The sequence below is a fragment of the Drosophila ficusphila genome, unplaced genomic scaffold, assembly GCF_018152265.1.
Source record: "Drosophila ficusphila isolate 14025-0441.05 unplaced genomic scaffold, ASM1815226v1 contig_348, whole genome shotgun sequence".
In the NCBI taxonomy this organism is placed as follows: domain Eukaryota; kingdom Metazoa; phylum Arthropoda; class Insecta; order Diptera; family Drosophilidae; genus Drosophila; species Drosophila ficusphila.
In genome coordinates this window covers 889,375-912,895 of record NW_025064257.1, presented here as the reverse complement: position 1 = coordinate 912,895, position 23,521 = coordinate 889,375, and the positions used below count along the sequence as shown (strand labels likewise).

Here is a 23,521-nt window from a genome sequence, read left to right as displayed (position 1 = left end):
TACTCTTGTCTGAGTGAAATTACACTGAACTATGATTTAAAAATTTGTACGGGCAGAAAAATGGCTTTTCTATTATATTTTTGTCAAAAAACAAAACCCGTCTCAAAACCCCCCGGTCTCCCCTATATAAATTCATATAATAAACTTTGTCATATTTCCCGTGTTGAATTCGTGTCATTTGTTCTTAAATTTGGCAGTATTAAAAATTCGTCTCACAAAAACTATTGTGAATTTTTCATGGCGCCCGAGCAGAGACAAATTTAGCCAAATTTAAACAATTTCAAGTGAACAGTGGCAACAAATTTAAAACAGTGTTTTGATTTCGTATTTAACAAATAAAGTTAATATTTGTTAAATTAAAATCAGCAAACGGTGACGTGCAAATAAATACATATATACGTACGTAACGGAAAAAGTGGACAAGTGAAGTGCAATACATAACGCACACAAACACACATACATACAGAAATCGGTGGACAAGCGGTAGATTTAAAGCGGAACAAAAAGAGCGGGAGTTAACCCTAGAAACCCAAATTAAAATCCTACAAAACTAATTAAACCGCGTCGGCCGGAAAAAAATAATTTAAAAACAACAAATAATTTGGCAAATGGATAAGCAGCTGGTAAAAAGTGTTATCTCACCCCATGATAACTTGCAGGTACTCTGTACATTTTTTTGATTATTTAAAATTCGTTTATTACAAGCACATATACATACATATAAATTATTTGGTGCTGAATAAACAATTTTTCGAATTAATGCAAACAAACTTTAGTCAAAATATTGTTCGTGGCTAACATACATATTTTAAAGTGGCGTTTACTAACTACAGTACCTCAAATAAATTTCGCCTCAGCTGGTACTTATTGTATAGATAAAGAAAAGTGCTCTTCTTTCCTCAGCTTTAATTTGTGAATTCCCAAGAACAGTTGCTCAGTTAATTTTTATTCACTCTCCCATAAAATACTTGGTGAATTGTGTGAAAATAACTTGTGAGGCATTATAAATTATTTAGTGTCCAGTTAATAAAAATTAAAAGTGGCTTTTTTTGAATCTATATTTAAAAAAGAAAATATTGAAATGGCTCCTCCAGCATCAGGGTCCAATGATCTGGAATCATTGCTCAAACGACGAGACAATTTAGTAGCTAGCATTACGCGCATAAAAATATCTATTGAGAAAAACTTAATCTCAAAAGACCAGTGTGAGCTCGAATGTCGTCTGGAAATGTTAGGAAAATATGTTGAAGATGCATTAACGATTCAAAATAAAATCGAATTAAAAGATGACGAGGACGATTATAGGATGGAATTGGAAGAATTGTGCGTAATAACGAAGGCAAAATTAAAATCGCTGTTACCACGCGCTACGAACAGTGTCACAGAACAAAGTAGCACAACAGCGCCTTCTCATTGTAGACTTCCAAAAATGTCTCTTCCAAAATTCGATGGAAAATATTCCGAATTTAAAAATTTTATTGGGCTATTTAATACTTTGGTACACAATAATAGTTCTCTACCAGACATCGAAAAGTTTAACCACCTCATATCATGCTTATCTGGAGCTGCATTAGGAACAGTTAAAGCATTCCAAATTTCAGAGGAAAATTACCCTAAAGCTTTAGAAAGTCTCAAACGTGTGTATGATAACGATTGCCTTATATTTTTCGATAATATCGCGACTTTGTTCGATTTAACTCGGGTCTCTCAACCTTCCGCAGCTGCTTTGAGGGAACTTATTGATACAGCATCAGCGGTTTATGACTCTCTATTGTCATTAGGAAATCATGAAGACATCACAAATGCAATTTTTATCCACTTAGTGCTGACGAAAGTTGACGGTAAGACTCGCTCGAAATGGGAAGAACAGCTTGACTACTCAAAGCTGCCTAAGTGGAGTGATTGTCAATCGGTATTAAATCGAAGATTTCAGCAGTTGTCTGGAGAAGAAGGTAGTAAGTTTAAGCAAAATAAACCAAATCAAGACCGCAGGGCTGACACGAGTAAAAATGTTAAGCATTCTTTTAACTGCGCTGCTGAAAAACGAGACTTACGCAGTTCTAGTTGTCAATTTTGCAATTCTGGAGAACATGAGATAACAGGTTGCCAGCCATATGCAGCTCTTTCGGTTCAGCAACGATTTGAATTTGCAAAAAGTGTTCCCCTTTGTATAAATTGCTTGAAAAGAGGTCATACAGTTTCAAAATGTAAAGTTCCAAAATGTAGGATATGCGGAAAAGGGCATAATGCATTATTGCATAAGTTTTCATCGTCAAGTACTCAGCAATCATCTCAATTAGTGCAAGAAAGCTCATCTACTTCGCATGCTATGCATGCCACAGTACCAGATAAGGTAATACTTGCTACTGCAGTTGTACATGTCAAACGCCAAGATGGACAATACATTCTAGCTAGAGCCCTACTAGATTCAGGGTCGCAAATAAATTTTGTGACTGAGGAGCTCGCTAGTAACCTGCATATAAAGAAAGATGATGCGAATGTGAACTTACTTGGTATCGGTCAACAGCATACTGAAGTTAAGAAAAGCATTCACACAGCTATAAAATCTAGGTTTAATAGCAATGACTACATGGCAAATTTCTGCATACTCAAAACAATTTCAGGATATCAGCCAAATCAAGCAATTGAAATTCAGGGCTGGGATATACCATCAAATATTAACTTGGCAGACCCGCAGTTCTATAAGCCACAAAGGGTAGACATGCTAATAGGAGCAGAATCGTTTTTCGAGTTAATGGCAGTTGGACAAATTAAGAAAAGCCCTGAGCATCCCACACTGCAAAAAACCTTGTTAGGACACCTTGTTAGGTGTCTGGACGATATCGGTGTCCCAAAACACCAGTTGGGCCAATTTTTAACAGTTTTAAATGTCAGGAAGAAAGTTTAAGTAGCATAAACGACACACTACAAAAGTTTTGGGATTTAGAAGAGATGCCTTTAAGAAATTGCCAAGCACGTTACACAGAGGAACAACAAATGTGTGAGAAATCTTTTATTGAAAATGTCCAAATTTTGTCAGATGGAAGATTTGAAGTTAAACTTCCATTTAAAAAAGAACCTAGTTCCTTAGGATCCTCATTTGAAGTTGCCAAACGTAGATTCCTTTCGTTGGAACGAAGATTATTACGAGACTCGAATTTAAAGAAAATGTATATTGATTTTATGGAGGAATATCTCGCTTTGGGGCATATGTCACCAATTGATTATGGGGTCCCGACTCCTCCACACTATTTCATTCCGCATCAGTGTGTAGTGCGCCCTCAAAGTACAACTACTAAGCTTAGAGTTGTCTTTGATGCTTCATGTCGTACAACTACACAAGTTGCGTTAAATGACATATTGATGGTAGGCCCAACCATTCAAGAGGAGCTGTTTTCCACTTTGTTGCGATTTCGCTTCCATAAATACGCATTAACTGCGGACATTACGAAGATGTATCGCCAAATAAGCATACATGAAGATGACCGGATTTACCAGCTCATAGTGTGGAGAAGAAGTCCTTCTGAGCCATTGCAAATGTGTCGCCTCAACACGGTTACTTATGGAACCGCGTCTGCACCATTTTTGGCCATAAGATGTTTGATGCGGCTAGCTGAGATGCAAAGGTCGTCTAACCCAGCAGCAGCAGCAGTGATTCAGAAGGATTTCTATGTCGACGACTTGTTAACTGGTGCTGGAAGTATACAGGATTTAAAAACGATACAACGGGATGTAATATCAATCCTGCATGGGGCCGGGATGAAGCTCGCCAAATGGTATTCCAATTGTGCGGAGCTTTGTACTTCCGAGAGCACAGACAAGTCGTTGGCAGTAGCCGAATCGGATCCAACAAAAACTTTAGGAATAAGATGGTTTCCCAAAGAAGATGAATTTCATTTCCAGTTAGAGGATTCATTTCAAGATCTTCGTGCTAAAAAACGCAATATTTTGTCTGTGTCAGCTAGGTTATTTGATCCCCTTGGTCTTCTATGTCCCTTAGTGACAAGAGTTAAAATTCTACTGCAGGAGCTATGGATGGAAAAGTTAGATTGGGATGAGTCGGTACCACTGAGGTTACATACAAGCTGGGAGGAATTTAAAGTTAATTTGTTGCACCTCCATCAGTTAAGGATTCCCAGATATTTAAAAACTTCACTATCTCAACCAATTCAACTGCACGTATTCGCCGATGCCTCAATTAAAGCTTATGGTGCTTGTATATATGTTTGTACAAGCACAGCTGATGGAATTAAAGCCATGTTGTTAACGGCAAAATCCAAGGTAGCCCCTTTAAAAACAAGGTCACTTCCCCGTCTTGAACTTTGTGCGGCTCATGTTGCAACTGATCTGTTAAATAAAATCAGGCCTATAGTATCAAGCCCAATTGAAAAAGTAACGTTCTGGTCGGATTCGGAAATAGTCCTTCATTGGGTGAAGACTCATCCGTCGAGTTTATCAGTTTTCGTAGGAAACCGAATAGCTGAGATTCAGGATTGGAGCAAAGGCTCAATTTGGCGTCATGTTCCGACAAAGCAAAATCCGGCAGACATTGTATCGAGAGGAGCATCAGTCGAGGAACTCAAGGATCTTATGTGGTTCAACGGTCCAACATTTTTAACTGAACCAGAAGATAAATGGCCTATTAATAGTCATTTTGAACTATCGCAAGGTATGCAAGAGTTGGAAATTAGAAAATCAGCTCTTGTCTGTGCAGAACCACGCATGCAAAGTGATCTTTTAGAATACATAGAAAAACAGTCGTCATGCATTAAGACAGTAAGGGTCATTGGATATGTACTTCGTTTTATAAGAGGATGTCGAAAAGCGGCTCGTGAGGCGAATATACTGCTCACAGCAGCTGAGCTAAAAATGGCATTTGACAAAATTATTCAGGTTGTGCAGGACTTCGAGTATGCAGAAGTCATTGATAAAATTCGCAAGAAGTCATTACTCGCGCCAAATTTGCAGAAGTTGTGCCCGTTTTTGCAAGAAGTCAAGCTAGAAAAGTTGACATTTAGCTTGGTGAGAGTCGGCGGGCGAATGTTGCAAGCCGATATTCCATTTGACGCGAAATTTCCGTGCTTACTCAGCAAACAGTCGCAGTTCTTAAAGAATTACGTTGAACATTTGCACAGAAGGAATTTCCATGTCGGCGCGCAAGCCTTAGGCAGTCTTCTCAATGAGCGGATATGGGTGGTTAATGCTCGGGAGATATGTAAAAAAGTTGTTCGCCAATGTTTGCACTGCTTTCGATACAAACCGAAGCTGCTTTCACAAATCATGGGGCAGTTGCCTGCTGATAGACTAAGATCAGCTCGTCCCTTTACAGTGTGTGGAGTAGATTTTTGTGGGCCAATCATGACCACTTTGAAGATCCGAGGGAAGCAACCATATAAGTCCTATGTCGCTGTATTTGTGTGTTTTGCGTCCAAAGCTGTTCATCTTGAACTTGTTAGCGACTTGTCAACTGATACCTTTTTATCATGTTTCCAAAGGTTTGTCGGCCGGAGAGGACTTCCGAAGACGGTGCACTGCGACAACGGCACGAATTTCGTGGGCGCGAGCAATCGCATGAAGGAGTTCGGCGAGAGGCTGAAAGCAGAGTTGACCGGCGTCCAACGCTACGCTTCCGAAGAAGGAGTCTCCTTTGCATTCATACCGCCCAGGGCTCCTCACTTCGGAGGCCTATGGGAGGGCGCTGTGAAGTCTGCGAAAGGCCTACTCCTACGGACGGCAGGTCGCGCTTTGCTCACCGCGGACGAGTTAACGACGTTCCTCGTTGGCGTGGAGGCAACCCTCAATTCAAGGCCAATCGGCCCACTCAGCCAGGACCCCAACGATGGACAAGCGCTGACGCCAGCGCACCTGCTGATCGGCGGCCCGCTGAAGGCCCCACCGGAGGAGGAGGCGCCCGAAAAATAAGTTGCTTGCGTCGATGGCAGCTTGTATGCTCGCTCAAGCAAGAGTTCTGGCGGAAGTGGTCGACGAGTTATCGTCGGAGCCTGCTGGTTCGCTCGAAGTGGACCAAGGAGTACCCGGACGTCAGGGTGGGCCAATTGGTGCTCGTGGCCGAGGACAACTGCCCGCCACAGAGGTGGCTGGTGGGTCGGATAACCGCCGTACACGCAGGGGTGGACGGAAAGGTCAGGGTCGTCGACCTGAAAACCACCAACGGCGATATTAAAAGGGCCATCCACAAATTGGCACCCCTGCCCATCGAATGAAGTAGAGGAGGTGCTCAACGCGGGCGGTGTTGGCTGATTTCAGCCCTTTATTTAATTTAAAAATAAGCAAGTCAAATAAGAAGAAATTAATTGAAAATGAAATGTAATGAAGTATGTAATTAGAAAATAAGTATAAGAGAAAATGAAGTATGTACAAACGCTGAATGTGGATCGCGTTAGCTTTAAGCGGGAAGAAGGAAAAGAAGTAGGAGACGAAATAAATGAGGCCAGTCTCGTTTAGATTCTGATCGTTTCGCACGCACCCGCTATAAGTTTGTCTATCCGCCGTATACTGTATATAAATTCATATAATAAACTTTGTCATATTTCCCGTGTTGAATTCGTGTCATTTGTTCTTAAATTTGGCAGTGTTAAAAATTCGTCTCACAAAAACTATTGTGAATTTTTCACCAACAATGTAACCTTAACCTTACCCTATCACACATATTCCTTGAATGCCCTAACCACACTGAACACAGACGTAAATTCCTCCAAAAAACTTTAGAAGAAATAGTAAACCCCATGAATATAACCACAACTATCCAATTCCTTAAATCCACAAACCTTTACAATAACATATAAGTTTAACCTTACTGTACATAACTAGAATAAGTAGGCACATAGATTTATAAACATACTCTTGCTAGCATACCTGTAAATACCTTTTAAACTTAAAAAAACCATCATTGTTACAAATCTCATATTACGTACTATATGATATCTATCCATCCCACTGTTATATAACACATATTACATATTATAAAAATAGATATTAAGCAGAAGGCCATTGTAGCTATTGCTTAACTAAAGCAAAAATTGCCCGCACTTTATAATTGCTGGTAATTTCTTTATAATAATAATAATAATAATAATAATAAAAAAAACACAAAATAATAGTAACTTGTGATTTTTCGTCTCAATAAGCGTCTTTTCGCCGTTTGTCTTTCGGAGCGTTTGTCTTTAGGAGAAAAAAATGCACGTCTGCACTCGCCGACGTTCAACGATCGTCTCTTCGTTAAACGTCGTTATTAAACTGTTTTATTTAGCTCACCCTAGGGTCAAAATTAGAAATTGAAATGTAAGTACCCTCCTGTTGTCAGATTGATCTGAAATTTGGTACACACCTTCAGTTCCGATGACAATACAATATAGTAATGTCAACAACATTGTAAAATAAAGATGTCGGCCGCAAAATGGCGGATAACGTAGGTTCTATCTATCCCATCAATATGGGTATCAAATGAAAGGTCTCCACAAGTAGAATACAATGAACTAAATAAAATTAAAATTCAAGATGGCGGCCTCTGCAAAATGGCGGATAACTTAGGTTTTATCAATCCCATCAACATGGCTATCATTGTCATGAGTCTTCTTTCCAAATTTCTAATTTATACTCAATTCTTATACATTGTTAATCCTCTCTTTCTAGCATGTATGTCAGCGCTTAACGAACAGACCTCACTTGGCAGCAGTCTAAATCTGTCCCGCTCTGCCATGCTTTCACTCAATTTCTAACTTCCTTTTTTAATAGTCCCTGCTTCACATTAAAGAAGGCCCCGCTTCACCTACTCTGACCAAGAGAATAAAGTAGGCCCCGTTTCATTTGATCCGACATATACATGTTTGTGATATTTGTACCAAACGTTGTTCGGTACTACGCTGCTGCATTAACATACTTACCTGTGGAGTTAACTTCGAAAAAAAAAATATAAATAAAAATGCGAAATAAAAACTAAAAACTAGAAAATAAAAAAAGGTAAAAATAATTTTTAAGTTAAACCGTTTTATGTAAAACATGTATTAAATGTACTAAAAGCCTAAAAATAATATAAAATAGATACAGACGTGGGAATTATAAACATATGCTTAGACTAGACTAAAATAAAACCGTGGGGAAAGTCAATTGTGTACAATCGTTGATTAAAATGTTTGTTTGCCCCACGGTTTTATTTTAGTCTAGTCTAAGCATATGTTTATAATTCCCACGTCTGTATCTATTTTATATTATTTTTAGGCTTTTAGTACATTTAGTACATGTTTTACATAAAACGGTTTAACTTAAAAAATTTTTTTTACCTTTTTTTTCCTTGGTAAAGGAACAATGACTGTTTTCGAGGGGTTGAAGTTCCGCCCAACTTCCCTGCACCAATCAACCGGTACTTTGAGTCCGAGTTGGACAATGTCGCAATGCGTTTCTTCGAATTTCTCTCTGGCTACTATTACTATGACATCGGAACTGCCTTGACATTAAATTCTTCTATCGGCGAGTTTTCTTAGTATTTAATCTACTAGTAGGCTCCACAGCAGAAGAGATAATACTCCACCTTGCGGACACCCTCTGCTTGTCGCAAAGGTCATTGTGCTATTAACAATAGTCGCCATTGCCTGTTTGGAACCAAGCAGGGCGCCGATCTCCTTTCTTGGTGTTCCATCAATATTCCTTCTAGTGAAGGCCGCTAAGACAGCATCGTGAGACGCATTGACAAAGGCGCCCTCTATATCTAGAAAGGCGCAGATTGCAACTCTTTATTGTCTACTGCCCCTTCAAGAGTATGGCATAGTTGGTACAGAGCTGTGTCTGTTGATCGACCTGCTCTGTATGCATGCTGCGTGGATTGCAGCAGACAGTCTTTGAGAACTGTGCTCCTGATATGGTAGTCTACCAGCTTTGTTGCTGTTTTAAGACAAAACGAAGTTAAGCTGATAGGTCTGAAGGACTTGGGGTTGGTGGTGTCTTTCTTCCTGCCTTTGGGGATGAAGACCAGCCTAGCTCTAAGCCACGTATTGGGGATGTGTCCAATTGCTAGGCTACTCAACATTAGTTTCCTTAAGCGGGTTAGGAGTAGATCCAGTCCCCGCTTCAGGAATGATGGTGAGATATCATCCAGACCTGGTGACTTAAATGGTTGGAAGCTGAAGAGACTTGGCAATTGCCCAGTCCCTTGCACTTGGTCTGGGGTGTGTCGGAGTGGACACAAACTCCACTGGGGTGGACGCATCCTCCACCTGGGGTGAGCTTCCAGAGATGTGTGTATCAAAGAGTAATGCTAGTTTATTCCTATCTTCGGAAGTGTAGGTGATATTACCTTTCCTCCGGGCTAGATTATTTTCTGCTGCATTTTTGGTCCTGGGCTGTGCTGATTGCCTCACAGAAGTCTCTATAGTTCTTCCGTTTGGCCTTCCTTTTCTCTTTATTGTAGAGCGTCAGGTTTTCTTTATAATGTCCCCAGTTTTCCTCGCTCGTTTTTGCTCTATTGAAGAGCCGGCGAGTGGAGATGCGGAGCCGTTCCAGGTTGGCGTTCCACCAGGGGGCGTCCTTTCTCTTTTCTGTCTGTCTGTCTGTCTCGTAGAGGTTACTGCGTGATCTAGTTCTAAGGAATGTCTGGGAATACTTGACGGTTCGTTAGAGAGATTGAGTGACCTGAACCAATCCCAGTTTGTTTTCTTTGGGTTCCTTTTAGGGGCGTCCCTAGCGGTGTTGAAGTCTAATTCAAATCTAATGATTCGGTGATCCGACATTGATTCCTCTGGCGACACATGCCAGTTTTTAATAAGTGGTTCTAAAGACCTGCTCATCAGAGTTAAGCTTAAAACCTCCCCTGTTTCTTTAGTAACGAAGGTCAGTGTGGAACCGACATTGCCGATTTCTTGGTTACTATTTATAATTAGTGTATGAGCTGCTCACCTCTGTTGTTGCCGTGCTTCCCCATATCACACGATGTGCATTAGCGTCTCAGCCTATGATCAGGGGGAACCTCTTCTTTCAGCAGCACTTCACTAGTCGGCCTCCATCTCACTGATGACGTCCAGGACGGTCTCCTGGGCCAACTCCTATTAGTCCATATTAGTGTTGGAGCCCTTATCTGAGTCCACAGGATTTGTGGCTCGTCGAGGGAATCCTCGACCTCCACTTTGCCATCTGTAGGGCCAGAGGGCGCTTTTTCTTCTGCGGCCTTCTTTGCCGCCTTCTTGAGGCCACTAACCGAGACAGTCCCGAAACCTTGCAGAGCAAAGGGTGTTATAATTTCAGTCAGAAGTTTGCAACGCAGTAAAGAAAACACCCCAGACCCCATAAAGTATATATATTCTGGAGTGTGCAGTAAGATTTGGTGTATTCGTATTCCTGTTAAATCGGGTTCTTCAACCGTGATTCTGCGATGCAATAGAAACTGGAGATTGTAGATGGGATGGACTTCGTTTTTCTTGAGTGCCTTGGAGTTAGGTACAAGTTCCACTTTAAAGAGAGGTTGCGGTTGTACGTTTCGGTTACGTATATATTGTGAGGAGTCGTAAAGCTCCCTAAAAATGCAGGTGCAGTGAAAACTCCACATAGCAACAGCGGACGGAGCTGCATGCGTAAGAGCGGGTGCCAAAAAGGGAAATATCGGCGCGGCGAGTTAGAAAAGAACCGCTTTGGAGGACGGTCGTGTCCAAGACCCACGCCAGGACAGTCAAGTGAAAGTCGTGCAATTGAATACCAAGTGCCAATATATCCAGATCAAGATCGCCGAGTCTAGAAGCCCAACGACGGTCACGTCTACATAAGCTGAGACTGCCAAGCTGAGATCCCGAGGGTGCAAGGTAAGTTGTAGGGCGCGTCTACGAGTCTTAAGATCGACGAAATTGGTGGAGTCTGAGCAGTGGATGTTGTGCGAGAGGTATCCGGCGTCGGTTAACACGAGAGTGAGAATCTGCTGAGGACCAGCCGACGAAGATCCAGTGGATGTTGGGTGAGAGGTAACCGGCGTCGGTTCACACGAGAGTGAGGACATGCTGAGGGCCAGCCGACGAAGATCCAAGGGAGTTGTGCGAAAGGTACCCGGTGTCGGTCCACACGAGAGTGAGGACCTGCCGAGGGCCAGGCTGATGAGTTCCGACCGAACTCTGTGGTGGAGCGAAAAGTGTTGACTGCAGGCAGCGCTGTTGACTGCAGGCAGCGCTGCCCCGATAGTGAGATTTCCGCTTAGCATCTTCCAAGTTGTGAGAGACCAGTAGCGAGCCTAGTACGCTACCGGTACCCGAAAGACTCGGTAAAGCAGAGGACACGAGACAGGCGTGCCGTCGTAGGAGTCGACGCGGGAGTCATCACCGGCGTCAACGAGGGTGATAAAGTCGCCAGACAGCAGCGTTCAACATCAAAATCAACTTTATAAACCGAGAAACAACAAACTAATCCCCTTATTGCTAAATCTAACCCTATTTCTGTGTATTTCTTGGTTTCGGGGTCACGCACATATAAATTTGGTGGGACGAACACAAAAACTCAGCTGAGTTAGCCGCGCGTTTTACGTAGCGAGCCGAAAGTGAAAAAGCTGTTCGTTACAATATGAAACGGTATTTACGTTAAAACCTTTATCCTTTAGTGCCTGTTCATCTTTAGCAGTGCTTACGTCTGGTTCGATTCCTTTTAAAACAACTTGTTGACCTTTACAACTTTTTAACTGGTAGGTATAGTAGTTCTTTTTCTTGGCGTCTAGGAGCTCTGTCAATTTTCTAAAGCTTTCTTTGCTTTTGACTTGGATCTTTGTTTCTTGTATGTCTCCTTTATTCAAGGGGATTACGTAAAAGCTATCATTACCAATCAGATCGATTATTATATAAACAAGGTTGTTGGAGTTTTTCTCGCCAATATAAAGCGGATGCGGCCTCGCTTTCTTTTTTTCCGTATCCAAGACTGTAGAAGGAATTTCGTCGGACGTGTCAGCCAAAAGTTTAAATCTATTTGCAGTATTAGAGTTTTGCACAGTTCCTTGGCTTGGGGAAGCCCGATTGATTTTTGCGACGTTACCCATTGTCGTATCCTGTGGGCTTAGTTTTCTTTTAATGTTTATGTAACGATCCATGCCAGTCTGTATGGTCGAACCTTGCTTTGATAAATCCGCTGGGTCAGCAGGTAGAACGATCGACGGTATCGGGCATACAGATGAAACTGATGTTGTTGTTGTTGTCATTGCATTTACTGTTGCTAATGACGTCACAGTGCTGGTAACCATGGCCAGGCATGTGAGCAGTTATTGTGAGGCAGGGCCAGGAAGAGGGGAAATGCATTAATCGCTTACCCCGCTTTGCACCGTCTCTGACATAGACGGAGAGAGAGAGAGGGCGTGCCCATTCGTTAAGATAAGTTAACGATCGGGGTGGTTCGACTACTGCTGAAGCTTTTGTTATTGCTGAATCGGCTGTCGATACGAATGCATTGCCTTTTTGCAGCGAGAGCCGACGCTCGTCTTACTTACGTTGGCGCTGCTCCCGAACTTCGTTTGGGTTCATTACCTTATATGTTTGTTGTTTTTTTGCTTTTATTTGTATTTTGGTATTAGAAGCACTAATAAAAAAGTCAAAATAATAGTAACTTGTGATTTTTCATCTCAATAAGCGTCTTTTCGCCGTTTGTCTTTCGGAGCGTTTGTCTTTCTGAGAAAAAAATGCACGTCTGCACTCGCCGACGTTCAACGATCGTCTCTTCCTTAAACTTCGCTATTTTTCCTTGTTAAAGGAACAATGACTGTTTTCGAGGGGTTGAGGTTCCGCCCAACTTCCCTGCACCAATCAAGCGGTACCTTGAGTCCGAGTTGGACAATGTCGCAAAGCGTTTCTTCGAATTTCTCTCCGGCTACTATTACTATGACATCGGCATTGCCCTGACATTAAATTCTTCTATCGGCGAGTTTTCTTAGTATTTAATCTACTAGTAGGCTCCACAGCAGAAGAGATAATACTTCACCTTGCGGACACCCTCTGCTTGTTGCAAAGGTCATTGTGCTATTACCTATAGTCGCCATTGCCTGTTTGGAACCAAGCAGGGCGCCGATCTCCTTTCTTGGTATTGCATGAATATTCCTTCTAGTGAAGGCCGCTAAGACAGCATCGTGAGACGCATTGACAAAGGCGCCCTCTATATCTAGAAAGGCGCAGATTGCAACTCTTTATTGTCTATTGCCCCTTCAAGAGTATGGCATAGTTGGTACAGAGCTGTGTCTGTTGATCGACCTGCTCTGTATGCATGCTGCGTGGATTGCAGCAGACAGTCATTGAGAACTGTGCTCCTGACATGGTAGTCTACCAGCTTTGTTGCTGTTTTGAGACAAAACGAAGTTAAGCTGATAGGTCTGCAGGACTTGGGGTTGGTGGTGTCTTTCTTCCTGCCTTTGGGGATGAAGACCAGCCTAGCTCTAAGCCACGTATTGGGGATGTGTCCAATTACTAGGCTACTCAACATTGGTTTCCTTAAGCGGGTTAGGAGTAGATCCAGTCCCTGCTTCAGGAATGATGGTGAGATACCATCCAGACCTGGTGACTTAAATGGTTGGAAGGTCCCAATCGCCCATTTAAGTCTCTCCGGACAAGAGAATTGGAAATTGCCCAGTCCCTTGCACTTGGTCTGGGGTGTGTCGGAGTGGACACAAACTCCACTGGGGTGGACGCATCCTCCACCTGGGGTGAGCTTCCAGAGATGTGTGTATCAAAGAGTAATGCTAGTTTATTCCTATCTTCGGAAGTGTAGGTGATATTACCTTTCCTCCGGGCTAGATTACTTTCTGCTGCAGTTTTGGTCCTGGGCTGTGCTGATTGCCTCACAGAAGTCTCTATAGTTCTTCCGTTTGGCCTTCCTTTTCTCTTTATTGTAGAGCGTCAGGTTTTCTTCATAATGTCCCCAGTTTTCCTCGCTCGTTTTTGCTCTATTGAAGAGCCGGCGAGTGGAGATGCGGAGCCGTTCAAGGTTGGCGTTCCACCAGGGGGCGTCCTTTCTCTTTTCTATCTGCCTGTCTGTCTAAGGAATGTCTGGGAATACTTGACGGTTCGTTAGAGAGATTGAGTGACCTGAACCAATCCCAGTTTGTTTTCTTTGGGTTCCTTTTAGGGGCGTCCCTAGCGGTGTTGAAGTCTAATTCAAATCTAATGATTCGGTGATCCGACATTGATTCCTCTGGCGACACATGCCAGTTTTTAATAAGTGGTTCTAAAGACCTGCTCATCAGAGTTAAGCTTAAAACCTCCCCTGTTTCTTTAGTAACGAAGGTCAGTGTGGAACCGACATTGCCGATTTCTTGGTTACTATTTATAATTAGTGTATGAGCTGCTCACCTCTGTTGTTGCCGTGCTTCCCCATATCACACGATGTGCATTAGCGTCTCAGCCTATGATCAGGGGAACCTCTTCTTTCAGCAGCACTTCACTAGTCGACCTCCATCTCACTGATGACGTCCAGGAGGGTCTCCTGGGCCAACTCCTATAAGTCCATATTAGTGTTGGAGCCCTTATCTGAGTCCACAGGCTTTTGTGGCTCGTCGAGGGAATCCTCGACCTCCACTTTGCCATCTGTAGGGCCAGAGGGCGCTTTTTCCTCTGCGGCCTTCTTCGCCGCCTTCTTGAGGCCACTAACCGAGACAGTCCCGAATCTAAAGTTGGGCTGATGCTCTTTAGAAACGATTTCGTCCCAGGTGAACTAGTCGAATCCGATAACGAAGGGTGCCCCGCCTTCATCTTTCTTCCGAGAGATTACCTTCCAGGCATCGATCTCCATTCTGTTCTGGCGCCCCAGCATCATTAGGAGTTCCTTGTTAATCCTCTCCACGCTTTAGGGTAAAAAAAAATTCATAGAAATCGGACAATTATATCATAGCTCCCATAAGAAAAATCGAAAAATCTATCTAGAATTAACGAAAATAAAACGATAACATCGTTGATTTTCATCAGACAATCATGATATTTGAGATTTAGACTTTTTTAACGTTTATGGAATTTTAAATAAAATTTCTTAAAAATCGGGGCACTATATCATATAGCTGTCATATAAAAGTCGTCGAAAATATGTAAAATAAACATAGTGATAGATTTTATGTTGTTTAGCCTTTATGTATTTTGTTCGGCATATTTGATGACTGCAAGAGTATATAAGCTTCAGCTCGCCGAAGCTAGCTTTTTTGTTGCTTTTTCTAAAATGCTCAGGTTAACAACAGAATTAACTTTAAACTTCAAAATTTGTTCTATGGCAAAGTACAGCCGCCACCTCACTAATCAGATGGTGCGACAAACACCAATACCCTCTTATGCAGGAGAAGTACTTTATATCGACATATTTTCAACGGACGGAAATCTTTTTCTTACATGCACTGACAAATTTTCCAAATCCGCAATAAAAAGATAACAATCTATGCAGTTCAACACTACAACAAGAACCTTGACTTCGAGAATAAAGACCTAGTCGCCGATTGTGAGGCCACAGTAGGCGCTACCGTCTGTAAGGAACTTCAGGACTACACTTGCGCTCAGCAAATGGTGGCCGGGATCACTGCACAATTCTCCACTCTTTCAGGTCACTTGAGTCGTCACTGGTCTAGCATCCACGGCAACCTCATCATCAACGACGCCGTATTGACCATAATCGACGACCTCGGCCTTGTGATGATGTGGCCGGATGGCCGCAACGTCACAGCCAGCAGAGAAGCGCACCGACGGGACTGGCAACCACTCTCAATATCGATATTATTACCATTATTAGTCATAAGAGAAAGTTACCTTGAAGTATTGATTTTGTTTATAGTTGTAAGGATTAATTATGTGTATAAGAGGAAAACCCCGAAGTCGTGGCATGGAGCCCAATATATATATAATTTTTCTAAAAAAAAAAGGCTAAGCTTACTGGGAGTAATGATATAAAGCGACGACATAAACCCAGCCCACGGTATCGATCCTGAATAAAATACCAGAAAGTCCAGAAAGAGAGATACCAGATAAGCTTAGCGTAGGTGAGGGAAATAAAAGGTATGCGGGCACATAGGAAAAGTAAGATCGTGGCAGTTTCCGGCGGAGAAGAGTGACGAGTAGACGTGCGCGGACAGCGAGGACCCGGCACGCGAAAACGGACACGTGGGATCCCAAAAAGGGGAATCGGGTGTGAAAAAGGAAGTGGCGAACGGACGTGCGCGGGCGATGAGGACCCGGTGCGCGAAAACCGAGGCACCGAGGAAGAGGAACACGTGTGATTTCTAAGACAGGTTAGGAAGAACACGCTGTAATCCGTGCAGTGAGGATACTAACGAAATCAAATAAAGCAAGTAAAAATATTAACCCGTTGCCATTGATTTTCCTTGCGTAGTCTTGATAATGCGAAACTTCTCCCCCTTGTAATTTACCCCACGGGCACAGTGAACGAATCGTTTTGGGAAGGTCGATCCTCCCTAGTTAGGACGGTAAAGAGAAGGCGGATCCTCCCTCGCGCATAACTCGTTCTGGGACGGACGATCCTCCCCGAGTAGGCCGGGAAAAGGGAAGGCGGATCCTCCCTGTAGGGGAATCGTTTCGGGAAGGTCGATCCTTCCTAGGCAGATCGGGAAAGGGGCGGCGGATCCCCCCCTAGTGAAAAAATCGTTTTGGGACGGACAATCCTCCCCAGTTAAGACGGAAGAGGGAAGGCGGATCCTCCCTATAATAAACTCGTTTGGGAAGGCCGATCCTCCCTAGGCAGGTCGGGAAAAGAGGCGGTGGATCCCCCTATCGCGTGCGAGTGATTTTCTGAGGCCCGAATTGTTCTGTCGGCTGCGGCCTCGCCCGAAGGTCCAGCCGGTGGAATTTTCCATTTTCACCGAGTGAAAGACTCTTGTCCCAGCGTAAAGTTTCCTATCGGCTGCGGCCTCGCCCGAAGGTCCAGCCCGTGGAATTTTTGGGTCCGAAAAACCCCTCCAAAACAGTCTACAAAACCTCTGTTCGTCAAGCGGACAGACCTCTCTAGCTCAGTGTCTCAGTGACTTACAAATTTTCTTGTAAAGGACCCCCGAATACGACTGAGATTCATATCCCGGCTAGAAAACTCCCTTACAAGTGGCGCCCGAGCAGGGACACTAAGGCTAGCTAGATTGACAATAAAGTGGCGTAAAGACCCACTAAAGAAGACAAACTGTCTTGCGAGGTGGATCGAAGAGTCCAACCAGCGCCCTGTATTAAGATTTACAAAGAAACGACCGAAGAATAACTAGGTGAGACATGGTCAACCCGAAGGAGTCGGATGGCGAATACGAAGATGCGGATTTGACGAAGAATCCCGGAGTGGGTGTACGGTAGATCTACGCCCGCCGTAAAGACGAGCTCGCGGCTCTAGCGCTGGAGTTCGGATTCAGTGCAGACGGCACAGTGGCGAATACGCAGAAGACGTTCGCCACACTGGTGAGCAGGGGATCGTTTCCGGAGACGGTGTGGAAACGACTCATGGAATTACAAGAATTTTATAGCTGTCGCTCTCCGAGTCCCAACAGACAGGGGAAAAGCGTAGGCCTAGCACAAGGGGCCGAAACTGTTCCGGTTGGGCTGGCAGCGACCTCTGCCGGCACTTCATCGCCTGGGAGTCGTACCACCCGACGCAGAGCTCATCCTAGCTCGACGATGGATACCTTGTTGTTGCCGCCCGGACCCAATAATGAGTTGGGTGCACCCACACCGGAGGCATCAATAAGGGTCCCCCTTCCTCGACACTTGCTTCCGGCGCAAGTGCGCAAGTGGAACTTAAGGTTCGACGGAGAGTCCGATCCGTTGATGCTGATCGCAGAACTGGAGGAGAAAATAGCTACGGACGGGGTCGAGCCGGAAGAAGTCCCCGGGCCATGTCCGAGATCCTCGAAGGAAGGGCAGCCCGTTGGTTCCGAACGAGCCACTTGCAGACGACCTGGAATTCTTTTTACCGCCCCTCTATTTCGAGCGTCTAGAAGACGAGATCAGGACCCACGTTCAAGGAGTGGGAGAAGGATTTAAAGGTTACTTGGTCGAATTGAGGACAAAGATGCAGCAGGCCGGTTACAGTGAGGAAGAGGAAGTGTATCGGGCCTACGAGAACATGGCGCCGGAATATCGACTGTACATTAGACGCCATGAGTTCACGACCCTGGCCCAGTTGACGCAGATGGCGACAGAACATGAGAACGTGAGACAACTGGAGTCGAGCCGCGTTGGAGTGCCGCGAAAGATGGGCATGAACAATGAGAATTCCAATGTGCGCCGCACCCCAAATCCGTTTTGGAATCCCGGAACAGCCCATCCTGAAGTGGGTGCTACACACCGTATGCTCGTGCAGCCGAGGGCAACCATAGACGTGCAGCGCGCGTGCCGCCGATGCGGAGAAGTGGAGCATTTCCGGCGGGAGTGTACTGGCCCACCAGTGGACTTTTGTTGGGATTGATCACGATCGCACTGGCGGACCGATCGAACTTGAAGGTGGAAGAGCTATGGCGCACCCGGGTGGAGTTTGCTGGTAAACAGGAACCAATGCCATTTTTGATTATGCCCACTGTAAAATCCGTGAGGTTTTTCACGGAATCGAAAATGATTTAAATTGGACTTGCGGTGTAGCAGCCTAGCTGGGGATTTTCCGTCACGAAAGAAGACGCAAAGACGAATCGATATAATGCCATTTATTGCGCGGGCGCAGCTATTAACGATGAGCGATTATGAACGACTGACTCACACGAGCAGTGCCAAATTCTGACGAAGTTACAACTCTCAAAGCTTATCAGTATAAGAGTAGGAGTAAGAGTAAACTAATTTACAAGCTAGGCTTAGAGTACAAGAACTTCATTTGACTTCAATTTCATCTACTTCAGTGTTTCTCATTACTTATAATTATGTATTTATTATTCTAAATTTGTATTTGACTGCTCCAACATTCCGGCCCCGTTGAAGGCTTTCGGCACTTTAACAATTTCGTTGCTAATTGGCAGCAACGCCAATTAATGAATACCTCGCTTAATTACGCCTCCTTTGGTTTTTTATTTCGGCCACCCTCAGTCGTTTGTCTTCGCCGAATGATGTCGCCACGACGCGTCCTGTTAAACACCGTTGAGGGGGTAGATTGTCCTCGTGGGGACCAAGCTGCCGATTTCCAAATTGGTGCCTACTGTGCACCACTTGCTGCGCTGCTGCAAGCTGGCCAGGTAGTCCTTGGACCAGGTTTGCCCAAACTGCTGCTTGAGTGCAGACAGCATTCGCCACCGCTTCAAATACTCGAAGCTGGCCTTTCTGCATACTCCGTCTGTGCTGGATTCTGGCGGCAGCGTAAGAAGAGGCTGGCCGATCAAAAGGTGCCCTGGAGTTAGTGCCTCTCCATCGTTGGGGTCGTTGCCAGGCGACGCGATTGGACGCGAGTTGAGCAGCGTCTCGACTTCGACCAGATGCGTGCTGAGTTCGTCTGCTATGAGTCTGGCATTGCCGACTCCTCGGAGCAACCGATGCTTGGCTGCCTTGACTGCTGCTTCCCACAGTCCGCCGAAGTGTGGTGACCTCGGAGGAACGAAACACCACTCGACGTCTCTCTGCGCCGCGTATGATGTCAGCTGCCCTTGGTTCCGACTAAACGCTGTTTGCAGCTCCTCCAGGACTTTGCTCGCTCCCACGAAGTTGGTCGCGTTGTCGCTGTATATCTTCTCCGGAAGACCCCTCCGTCCGACGAACCTTTTAAATGCAGATAAAACCAACTCGCTCTCTTCAAGTGAACGGTCGTGTTTTTTTGTGCGCTCCGAATTTTTCATTTTTATTTATACAAACCAGCGGTGGTTTTTGTTTTAAATTTGAATATTTATACATTTAAATACATTTGTTTTCAAAACCGTTCGCTTCGCGAGTGAATTTTGTGCGTTTTGTTATAAAACAATAAACTTTAACGATCTGATTTTTGTCTTTTTGACTACTTGCTTTTGTGCTTCGTCCGTCAACAGTAGTGTTGTTGTTAGAAGTGCATGCTTATTAACTGACCCGCTCTCCCGCTCTCCCGCTTTTCTATTTTGTACTAACATACTCGAAAGTTCTAAGCGTGCAATTTATACGCTCTTGCGGTACATTTGAGTTGCTCGCTTACAAATTTCGATTTGATTTTCTCTCGGCACAGTGGTCCATAGCATAACAAACATGGAATCTTACAATGTCTGCTTAAAAAAACCTGCCTTCAGCTAATAAAGCCTGAGCAGGGTAAACTCACTTGTTGGCTTTGTGACAGGATGGTACACACTAAGTGCGCTGGATTCACAGGGCGGACAAGTGACGATCTAGGTAAAGGCCTTGGTTTGCAGTTCTGCTGCGAAGCTTGTCGCGAAGTTGCGAAGGAAATGAAGTCCTTCATGAGCCAAACTAAAGGCGGCCTTAAGGGACTGATCACTAGTTTTGGCATAGCTAGAGATAGTTTTGCCAGGGCTGGTGATCTACTCTTAGCGCTGGACTCGCAGTTTAATAGCCTTAAGCTATTAGAGGAGTCCCCGAAGCGCAAGAAGGCTGCTGGTGGTAGGCCTGAGGGAATCGTCCCGCAACTCCGAAGCGACCGGCAGAACTCCTCTGCGGATGAGCAGCCGACTTTAGCAACCCCTCAAATGTTGCTAAGATCGGCAGCCAAAAAAGATTCGGACCCCGATCAATCCACAGTGGAGTGTAGACCAACGCCTCTAAAAAGTTCCGATTTGTCCGAAGGTGGTTCTCAAAATGTAATTCCACCTAACCAACCAAATATACCCCCACAAGAGGCTTCTGAGACCGGACTACCGGCCCAAATTGCCACCGCAGGCCCACTGCAAAACCCCTCAAAGTGGTTCCACAAATGAGACAAATATTTGTTTCTCGGCTGGCCCCTGATCTCACATCATTTGATGTCTCGTCTTACATTAAAGACAAAATTAATGCCGATAAAGTGAAGGTGGAAAAATTCAATTTTTCATACGCTAGGAACATTTTATCTTTCAAGATAAGTGTTCCTGACGAACTTTTTAACACCATATGCTCGAGCGACTTTTGGCCAGCAAAAATGGTGGTTAAGGAGTTCGTAGCGAAAATAAAAAGAAAGGCCCTACGGGAATTAAACTCCCCGGCCGGGACCAACAAACCGCGCCGTCTTTACCCCCAAAAAACTAACCACTAACCTCCTAATTAGCTATCAGAATACAAGAGGTTTGCGTAGCAAGCTAACCAAATTGTATACTGATAGCTTTTCGTTTGCATCCCAAGTTATTGTGTTCACAGAAACCTGGTTAAAGCCGGAGATGTTTAGCTCCGAAGTTTTTCCGGGTAAGTACACAATATATAGGCATGACCGTCCCTCTAGACGGGGAGGGGGCGTCCTTATTGCAGTGGACGCTAGCCTCACGTCAGAAGAGGTTTTGACAGAAGATCATTTGAACTTTGAGCTTGAATTTTTATGCGTAAAACTGTCTGTCGCTGGCAGGTTAATTTTTATTACCTGCTCTTACATACCTCCTTCGTCCGAACTTGAGGACTATTTTAGGCACCTATCAGGTATAAAGTCAATTTCGAGTTCTTTGTCCGATATGGATCAGTTAGTAGTTCTAGGGGATTTTAATATACCTGGAACTACGTGGTCTTCGGATGATAATTCCAATGCTTTACACCCCATAGGCCAAAATGAATTCATTGACGGTCTACTTGACATACCTCTGTGTCAGGTAAACCATGTTCGAAATTCTTTAGATCGCTTACTTGATTTGTGCCTCGTCTCAAATCCGGAAAGTGTTGTTCTTTCTAGGGCAACTCCACTTACGCTGCCTGAAGATCCATATCACCCTTTCGAGGTGACTATCGACACTGGTATAACAGTTAAAAATAATGCTATAAAGCCAGCCAAACGAATTCATTGTTTTCGCAAGGCAAACTTTCTGAGACTTAATCATCTTATATCTGGCAATGACTGGTCCGATCTCTATTCCTGCAATAATATGGAAGACGCCATTACAATTTTTTATTCGGCAATCAAACTGTTTTTTAACTTGTGTGTTCCGCTATATAACCCGTCAACATCCCATAAACCACCTTGGTTTAGCAAAGAGTTGACACACCTTAGGAATTTAAAGTCCAGACTTTATAAAAAATATAAAATTTCAGGTTGTCAGTCAGTTTTGGAAAATACATAAGAGCTCGGTCAAACTTTACCGTGCTTAACGCTCAGTGTTACAAGAATTATTTAGTCCGTTGCAGGTCCCAGTTTTTACGGGATCCCAAACAGTTCTATAATTTTGTCAACACTAAGCGCAGATCATGTTCCTTTCCGCCTTCGCTCTCGTTTGAAAGTAGGACGGCTAACACTGATCAGGCAATAGCCGATCTGTTTGCCCAATTCTTTCAAACAACTTACTCTACAGTGTCTCATTCAAGTGAGCAATATTTATACTCAATACCTAAGTCGAACCTTATATTTCGTCCCACCTTAAACGAAAGCTCCCTACTTTTGGATCTTCAACGTGTTACTCCAGTTTACTCCCCAGGTCCTGACGGGATTCCTGGGTGTGTTCTTAAACACTGTGCAAATGCATTGTGTAAACCCCTTCTCAAGCTGTTTACCCTATCCCTACAAACTTGTCAGTTTCCCCTTGTTTGAAAAGAGTCATTTGTCATTCCCCTTCTTAAAAAGGGAAGCAAGTCGGATGCTTGCAATTATAGAGGTATTTCTAAATTGTCAGCAATTCCAAAGCTTTTCGAACGTGCACTAACCCCCCACTTGCAGCACCTTTGTAGATCAATCACATGCCAACACGGATTTATGAAACGCAGGTCTACCACAACAAATCTTTTAGAGCTCACATCCTTCGTGATAGATGGCTTTAAAAATAATTTCCAAACTGATGTCATTTACACAGACTTCAGTAAAGCATTTGACTCTGTAAACCACTTCCTAATGATTCGCAAACTTGACATGATGGGGTTTCCAGCAGATCTTTTAAGTTGGATCTTTAGTTATCTCAGTGGCCGAACGCAAAGAGTCCTTTTCAAAAATTCCTTAAGTAGTATCCTCAGCGTTACCTCTGGTGTACCACAAGGAAGCCATCTGGGACCATTACTTTTTACCTTGTTTATCAATGATCTTCCATCGATCATTGTGCATTCCCGCGTACTTATGTACGCGGACGATGTAAAACTGTGTCTGCAGTATAATGATTACTCCCGTCACTTAAACCTTCAAGCAGACCTAAACAATTTTCAAAACTGGTGTAACGAAAATTTACTGAAATTAAACAGCTCTAAATGCAAGCTGATGACGTTTTGTCGGGTCAATCCACAAAATGTCACCTATTCACTAAGTGGTGGTGCCTTGGAAAGAATAGCGCTTGTTGACGATCTTGGCGTCCAATTGGACCCCAAACTTAAATTCTCTGCTCATATTTCGAACATGGTTAATAAAGCTAGGGGAATGCTTGGATTTATTAATCGATGGTCGAAGGAATTTGAGGATCCTTACGTTACCAAGGCTTTATTTATATCGTTGGTCCGGCCAATCCTTGAGTATGGGGCACCCGTTTGGAGTCCTCAATACGGAGTAC

The 23,521-nt window shown here is 43.9% G+C and overlaps 1 protein-coding gene across 1 annotated transcript; it reads left to right on the top strand.

Annotated features, from left to right (window-relative positions):
* Nucleotides 1–4,869: 4,869 nt before the first annotated feature.
* On the top strand, nucleotides 4,870–5,922 carry LOC122319970. The gene is made up of 2 exons (XM_043207870.1): nucleotides 4,870–4,910; nucleotides 5,496–5,922. The coding sequence occupies exons 1-2, from the start codon at nucleotides 4,870–4,872 to the stop codon at nucleotides 5,920–5,922; spliced, it is 468 nt and encodes a 155-aa protein (XP_043063805.1).
* Nucleotides 5,923–23,521: the final 17,599 nt, after the last annotated feature.

What these genes read in the sequence shown, in the direction of transcription:
- LOC122319970 (XM_043207870.1), top strand. Translation starts at nt 4,870, where the DNA reads ATGGCATTTGACAAAATTATTCAGGTTGTGCAGGACTTCGA. An exon ending in CAGGTTGTGCAGGACTTCGA is followed by an intron (nt 4,911 to 5,495) that starts GTATGCAGAAGT and finishes ATGTTTCCAAAG; the next exon opens with GTTTGTCGGCCGGAGAGGAC.